The 8,315-nt window shown below is 36.3% G+C and overlaps 1 protein-coding gene across 8 annotated transcripts; it reads right to left on the bottom strand.

Annotated features, from left to right (window-relative positions):
- Window positions 1-491: 491 nt before the first annotated feature.
- LOC112194816 (proteasome subunit alpha type-6) lies at window positions 492-3,462 on the bottom strand. Of its 8 annotated transcripts, none has more exons than XR_005808627.1 (7): window positions 3,021-3,462; window positions 2,771-2,866; window positions 2,420-2,521; window positions 2,099-2,153; window positions 1,579-1,642; window positions 1,360-1,476; window positions 492-767 (listed from the first exon to the last, which is right to left on the bottom strand). XR_005808627.1 is itself a non-coding variant. In XM_040516840.1 (7 exons), the coding sequence occupies exons 3-7, from the start codon at window positions 2,490-2,492 to the stop codon at window positions 738-740; spliced, it is 279 nt and encodes a 92-aa protein (XP_040372774.1). In that variant the 5' UTR covers window positions 2,493-2,521; window positions 2,771-2,866; window positions 3,021-3,462; the 3' UTR covers window positions 492-737. The 8 variants fall into 8 exon arrangements, 1 of the variants encoding a protein (XP_040372774.1); XR_002934149.2 differs by having other exon boundaries at window positions 1,360-1,442; XM_040516840.1 differs by having other exon boundaries at window positions 1,360-1,442; window positions 2,446-2,521.
- Between the last annotated feature and the right edge of the window lie 4,853 nt (window positions 3,463-8,315).

Here is an 8,315-nt window from a genome sequence, read left to right as displayed (position 1 = left end):
ATCCCATCCCTCATACATGAACTGAACTCTGAGGTCTTTAGTTGAGTTGAGCTGGCTGGACTCCTCCCCAAGCTTTCCAAACCCTGTTCCTCACTCCATTTCACATCCATCACCACCGAAACAGTCGAGTCATCCTCAGGCAATCACTCGGTTCTCCGATTTGACTCCGGCCTAGTTCAGGAGAAGCCATGTGGGGCTCCGTTGAGTAGCTCAATCTAGTACGAGCTGGCATACGTAGCTCGATCTGGTAGGAGCCATGGCAGAGAGAGAGAGTAGCTCGATCTGGTACGAGTGGGAGGTGAAGGGCCGTCAAGCGAGACGAGGCGAGGCGATCAGATTTGTCTTCCGGTTCCAGAGCTTCCATGGCGGGGAGAGAGAGAGAGAGAGAGAGATTGCAGATCGGAGAATGGGAGAATGAAAGAGAGAGAGCAGCTTGGAAGGATGAGTGAGAGAGAGAATGGCAGGATAGTAGTTATTTAATTAGGTTGAGGGCAGAATAGTCATTTTACTGTAAATTGGGTTAGTGGAAATAAAAATCTGTTGCTGAGGTAAGTGGGATAATTTTTTGTTATTTTGGTGCTTTGGGTTAAGGACCCTAAAATAAAAAATAAAACTACTATGTCACTTCTCTAAAGCAGATCCAAAACTTTTGATGTTGAGTCACTTCGCCACTTATCTGGGAGTGAATTTAAAGGTGATTTGATCTCCTCATTCTGGACCACCATGAATCCTTCAGGTTATGTTCCCATTGCAGTGACAGAAATTCCCTGTTCAATTGTAGGCAAAGCATAAATAAATCATTATATTCATGGAGGTTTCCAGACCAGACAAATGTACAATGTAACCATCCACCACAATCATAAAAGGAAGAGTATCCCTTACATTATCAAAGATACTACATTGGGACAGGGTGCAAGTTCTTGCATCCAAATTATAATGTTCGAAGAAATAATGAAAATGAGAAACTATTAAAGCTTTTGAGGAGAAGAGCAGCAAAACACAATTTAGATAGTTTCATGCACCTGTATGTTGCGCTAAATCTTGTTGCGCCAATTGTAATTAAATATATGGTGAAACTTCCTAGTTTACTAACAAATCGTCCAAAGTCAATTACCTATGATCGCTCCTTGAACCCACACTTGGTTTTCACATTACAAATCAACATTGATCCAAAGCTTTGAAACCATCTTAGACAACTAAAGCAGACATACTACTCCTCCAGATAAGAAATATAAGAGATAAATTTCTCCATGCATGAAACTACAAAAACAGTAACGTCTCAGGATCTGATGGCATTTATCATTAATTTTTCACATACTTTGTTCTCCAGATCAAGTTACAAAATAACATTGCACGTACCTTATGACCAAAGTAATGACCAGCTGGCTCACACTTATAGAGTTGAGGTCCGGTCTCTTCATCAACACCCAACACCATAGCAACTTCAAGAAAAAATAACATAGTAGAAACCTGATACTATCAGTAAAAAAAAAAAAAAACACGACTAATAAATCTATAGCGAGAGGATGAGAAAAGGAAGAAAAATACAGAACCAAAAGAAGAGAACAAGAAACAAACCTACTCCCAGCGGTCTCATATAAGCATGTTGAGTATAGACTTGTGATTTGTTTCCAATCCTAGCCTGTACATACAAATGATACCAGTGGTCATTATCTCCCTGTGTAATAACCAACCAGCAATACAGTAAGTATATATCATGTGCATTGGTGAAACACTGAAACACCATAATTAAGTAATTGCTGAATGGAAACAAGACACAGCCCACAATTGACAATATAAGTTAATAATTACCAAAGGCTCATCTCTCTACTATCTCCCTTATGTTCTCCACTTTCCCCTTTTTAATTACAACAAATAAACATAACAAAAACCAAAGATGTCATAAGCAGACCCTAAGAATAATATCCAACATAAAGTGTCAATTGTGTGAAATGCTTGGGTACCTAAACTCATTCAACAAAGTTTCAAGATTACCATTGCCTTCCTGGTCATCAAGCACTATAATTCAAAAGCTTCAAACAAAAATGTGAACTTCTTCATGGGATATCAAATAAGAGAACTAAATTAAAAGCTTGACCTGATTGCTTGACAACCCAGCAGCTACTAGGTCTCCACTCATTTTGGGATCAATACTGGCATTGTAATACATGTTTAAGATACAAACAACACCAATAAATCAAAAGGCCAACTTGAGCTTTACCAATTATAGTAGAGGAACGGAGGTGGTTTCTTATATCTTGAGCAATTGTATATATACAAAAAGAAACTAATAATACCAAGGTATGAATTCAACCACAAAGAGCCAATAGAAAAAATAATAATAATAATAATAATAAATAAACAAAAATATATATACAGATAAGAAAACAGACAAAATTAGAGTTACAATGAGAAGTACCATAGGAAAAACCAAGATTCCCCAACCTGTGAAAGATTCTGCTATGGGCTGTCCATTTGACTAAAAGCTTCATATATGCACCATTTGTATTCAACTTCAGATCTGCAAATTGTTGTCAGATAAAATAAGTAATTAACTAAAAGCATCAATCATGGGACCATTACGAATGAAAAATCCATATCCAAGTACACAATGAAAAATCCATATCCAAATACATGTAATAGTCTTATTCTTCAGTTTCATCTATTGTAACCATATTTAATGAAATTTTATTGAAGAGAAATACATCTTTTTTCACTTTTGAGTCATCAAAGATTGAAATAGAAAGAAGAAAATGGATTGAGACAGAACCGATTTTGAAGCAGGTGACATGAAGGTCACACGCTTGAGAATGATGCCTATGGTGCTAGCTGTGTGCCTCTGCCTAGCCCACCCAACACCCATCTCCTGTCACCAAAATGGACGAGATTGCAAAAATTAGAAATGACCCCAACTCTATTTCTGAACCAACAACCCAAAATTCAACAAGACAAAAATCCCAAACAAGAGAGTCCAAAAACTTACTATTTTGAAACCCAATCGAAAAAAGAAATTGAAATACCGTGAGACAGACGTAGTGGCAGAGGTGGCACAGCAATGGGAAGCGGGGGAGTTCGCAGCCGTCAAATTCATTACGATCATGGTGGCGATGATTGTAAATCCGATCAAGCGGACAGAGGGGGTCGAAGCCGAGATCGTGGTGGGTGGCTCAGCTGTTGTAGCGAGACCTGCGGTTATAGAAAAGCTCTGATGCGCTCGTCGTGCACACTCACAAAAATCCTTACGCCTCTCAACAATTCTGATTCAGATGAATTTATAGTCTATCTGGATTTACATAGAAAAAGTGAGGAAATGAAACAGAAGACGAAGAAGGTACGCCGTACACGAACCTCGGAAAAAGATGAACGAAGAGAGTTGCTGGGATTTTCTATTTAGAGAGAGAGAGAGAGTATTTTTTCTTTGTTTCGAGGCAATTAGTATTGTGGCTCACTGCTCACAGCTTCAATTTAAAATTTTAACTCTGCGCTCCTTTTTTTTTTTTTAGCTGCCCGCTCACAGTTTTCGTGAATGGGTATCATTTAATGGTGTTTAAAAATTTTAAACGCTGTTGAAATGTTATAAGCTTACAATTGATAGCATTTTCAGAAAAAACGCTAATGTGATGTGCTATGAATGACACCTTTTTTTGCAGTGACTCCAAAGAGCAATCTCTATCAATTCAAAGAAAATGGAAAAATCTATCGTTAGATGTGGTTATTACAATAAATTATGAGTGTGATAAAAAATTTAGCCAATTTCACCATATTTTGGAATCCGATTGAATTGGTTAGCCGTTGTCATTTGTATGTCATTTGATTGATGGTGTGACGACTGCGAAACGTGCTTATTTTTTTACATCACATCTTTACATATCTCATCGATGGATGTGCGTGTATATAAGATAAAAATTTTAATTTTAGTTACAAAAACGTTGGCCTTTACCAATTTGTCTCCTAAAATTGTATGACTTATACATTGCATGAAATTGTTGAGGTTCATTCTAAAGCAACCATGAAGTGGAAAATGAATTTAGAGAAACCAACCACTCAATGGAGAGATTGTAATGTTTTATGGTGATTGTAAAAAATCTAGCCAATTTGGTTCTCATTTCGAATTCGATCAACTAGGTCAAACTTAGTTACTCTTATAAACCTATATTTACCTCATACACTCCAAAGAGCAACCTCTATCAATTTAAAGAAAATGGAAAAAGGGACCGTTGGATGAGAGTATCACAATAAATTATAAGTGTGGTAAAAAATTTAGCCAATTTCACCATTTTTTTGAATCCGATCGAATTGGTCAACCTCGTCACTTGTATGTCTTCTTGGTTGACGACCATAAAACGTGCTTATTTTTTCACATCACGTCTGTAAATATGCCATCGATGGATGTGTGTGGACATAAGATAAAAATTTCAATTTTAATTACAAAGACGCTGGCCTATACCAATTTGCGTCCTAAAATTGTATGACTTATACATTGCATTTAAATTATTGAGGTTCATTCTAAAGCAACCATGAAGTGGAAAATGAGTTTAGAGAAACCAACTGCTAGATAGAGAGATTATAATGTTTTATGGTGCTTGTAAAAAATCTAGCCAATTTGGTTCTCGTTTCTAATTCAATCAACTAAGTCAAACTTAATTACTCTTATAAACCTATATTTATATACCCTATCAATTCAAAGAAAATGGAAAACCCGACCGTTGAATGAATTATTATAATAAATTATGAGTGTTGTAAAAAATTTAGCCAATTTCACCATATTTTCAAATCCAATCAAATTGGTCAACCGTCGTCATGATATGTAGAATATCTATGCACATATTCTATATAGAAGTATGAGAACTTCCATATATGTGCGTGTGTGTGTGTGATTGAAGAACAAATACAAAACCAGAATCAATCAAACCATGCAAGAAAATATTAATTCTTGGAGACGAAGTCCATATCCCCAGTACGTCATTTGGTTATTATATAGTTTGGGGTTATTATATAGATTATCTCTGCAAAATTTTAGCTAAATTGATGATCTTTAAGGTATCTAACTCACTTAAACCAATGAACGAACTGAATCTGTCCACCCTGAACCATACTAGCTTTAAGTCAGTTGTCAATGCTTTAATGACCATCAATTTGGCTGAAATTTTGCAGAGATGATTTATACATTAGTACCTAAAAACTGAACGGTCGAGATGTGGATATGAGACCGAAAAGTGACCCTAAACTCCAACCTCACACGTTAATTACAGAGTTAGGCCTCACTCTGGATAGGATCTCTCTGTGTGTGTGTAATACATATATAATAGGCATCACACCCAGAGGACTTTGGCATCACACCTAAGGTTAGGTTGCATCACACAAACCTGGAGAGGAGCAAAAGCTTTCAATATTTATTAACTCAACTCTGAAAAAAAGGGACTATAAAGACCTCTATATATAGAAAGGCTCAGACAATTCTAGAATAACTGGGAATATACATATGCTTAAAAGAATCCTAAAAAAATAATCCTAATAATAATAGGATTCCTAATAATAAAAGCCTAGATTTATTCGAACTACTTTCCAAATCCTGACTTAAAATATCTGCTTGTACTCTTCATCATTCTCCCCCTGTTGAAAGACTCGAACCCACCGAGTTAAAGGTGTAGACGCCCCTTCCCAAACCACTAGGCTATATCTAAAACCATTTCAACATAAGAATGTGAAGAACTTTCCTTTCGGTAGCATCAAGTTTCTTGAGCGTCATTCTCTTGTATTTGTCCCTGAAGCCAACCTTTTCTTGTTAAAGAGCAAAGAATATGTATTTTCCATTCCACAATGGTGCATCTTGATCAGATAACAATGGTCTTCCATAAAGAATATGTGCCGCCTTGTATGGTTGCGGGTGTGGCTGCATTTGAAATTTGAGGTGCTCATTTGTAGAACTTGAGACAACACTTACACAACGTCCACCATCAATACTCAGCCTTTGATCTTGTCCCTACAACAAACCAACATCTGGAATATATCTGTTCGTCGCCAATCCTTATCGTGAGTTGTAGGAGGTGCTAGATTGCGTCTAACAATAGAACATAATGAAGTATCTAAGTCTTCTTCTAGATCAGATGGATCATAAGTTCCGTAGTCGAAGGTACTGTTATCCCCACCTTCCTTTTGGTGTTCTGTCTCTTCTTTTTCATCAGTGTTGGTGTCCTTGACTATAGTATACTTTTCTTTATCTGCCTTCTTAGTTGCGGAAGCTTTCCCATGTCTTTCTACTTTTGTGAGCCGAGTGTCCATTGATTCAAGTTGTTCCAAAATCTTTAGCAACAAACCATCTTGCTGATAGTCAGTCAGAAGGCCCCTGAAGTTTTTCCCTGATCGTGTAGCCATTGGATCAAACTATTTGTTTATAGACAGCGCCAAAATGATGTAGAACCAATAAAGCAAAGGAATTTATAATAAGAAACTTAAGAAGAAAAGAGATAGAACTACTAGCATCACACTAGTAGGGTTTCTAGGCATCACACCCAGAGGACTTAGGCATCACACCTAAGGTTAGGTTGCATCACACAAACCTGGAGAGAAGCAAAAGCTTTCAATTTTTATTAACTCAACTCTGAAAATAAAACACTACAAAGGCCTCTATACATAGGGAGGCTCAAACAATTCTAGAAAAACTAGGAATATCCCTATGCTTAAAGAATCCTAAAAAAATAATCCAAATAATAATAAGATTCCTAATAATAAAAGCCTAGATTTATTTGAACTACTTTCCAAATCTTGACTTAAAATATCTACTTGTATTCTTCATCATTTTGTGTAATAGATTAGTGTTTTGATTTTGAACAATGTCATTACCATCGGAAATTATGTGTTGGTTTCACAGTTTGGAATGGATATGTTTCCCAGTTTTTATCATTTTATTTTCATTCCAAGATTGCATCTTTTCCACAGTCAACAATGCTAGAGTTGATTACACAAAGTAATAGCTACTTTGTTTTTTTAAGGGAAAATTAAAGGGGTTTCTTGATATGTAGGAGGGATTCAAGTTTTGGAGGGAAAGAGGATGAGCTGGCAACAACTCTGTACAATAACAGACAGGAAAACATGAACGGACTGTTATACCCCCGTAAATATGCCAGCTGGCTTCCCCGTAATGGAAAAGTTAACGTCATGTATTTAAATGTAGTCGGATTTTATAATCCAAGTACCAAAGTGTAGTTAGTGTAAAGTGAGACACATTAATTTACAGTGACCTTTAGTTTATGTAGTGTTGGAAAAATTCTCCCTTATTGAAATAATAAGTATTAAACAGAGCATGGTCCCTCTTCCACTGCTAATAAATGTTGATTTTTTTTTTTGATACAAAACTAGTCAATGTTGATTACTCTGGTGCTATGCCAAGTAAGACCATGTCCTTAAGCACAAACGCTGGACCAGAAAGATTCAAAATTCCTCAACCACCCAAAATTGCTACCCAAAACTAAACCTAGGTACTAAGCCAAACCCCATTACTACAGAACTTGGTTAAACTTAAAGAAGGAAAAACACCATTAATGGAGGTATCACGTAAACTCAAAACCTCATAGTCGGGTGGTTACAAGAGATTCTGTTATCATGTCACACTTCAATGAAGTTTCTGAAAACTTTCTAGATTAAATAAGACTTCTAAGGTTCAATTAAGAAGTAAGAAATCTGACTTGAATTAACACATTATTAAGAAATTAGTTAGCATGAAGACAAGAATATGAACACAACATATTTGGCCATACAGATGCATTTCAAGATTACAAGAAACAAGAAGCACTCGACCAAAGACTAGACCTCGGAATGCCTCAGTAGAACTACAAATTACATTCAAGATAAGTAGCTATATGTATGTTTTTGCCCTCTCCTATGGTTCAGGGGGTGCAGCAGAGTACACTGCTGCTATGCTCCCTACACCCCTGCCTTTAGTCCTATGCCATGGTACTATCATTCTCCATATTTCGTTGCTAACAGAAAACAGAATTCTAGAAATACTGAGACAAAATGGAATGATTTAAATATTGCAGTTATCAAAGAGGAACGATAAAAATAGTAAGTTAGTAACGAAAAGGAATATGGAAGTATTCCTTTACATTAGTATCTCACGGGCATTATGCATTAACATTTTGCGAAAGAAAACATAGAAAGTATCGAATTGGATCACGGTCTTGAACTTCTACTTCTAATCTTCTACTACTCATAGGAAATTAATTTACAGGACACTAAAAACTGCAACAATAATTTACTACTTGTAGGAATGACTATGAGTGTAGAAGGAATGAGGACAACAAATGAAAAGGAAT

This window comes from Rosa chinensis, chromosome 3 (assembly GCF_002994745.2).
Source record: "Rosa chinensis cultivar Old Blush chromosome 3, RchiOBHm-V2, whole genome shotgun sequence".
NCBI lineage: Eukaryota > Viridiplantae > Streptophyta > Magnoliopsida > Rosales > Rosaceae > Rosa > Rosa chinensis.
The sequence above is the reverse complement of the archived record's forward strand: the minus strand, read 5'-3'. Positions and strand labels throughout refer to the sequence as shown.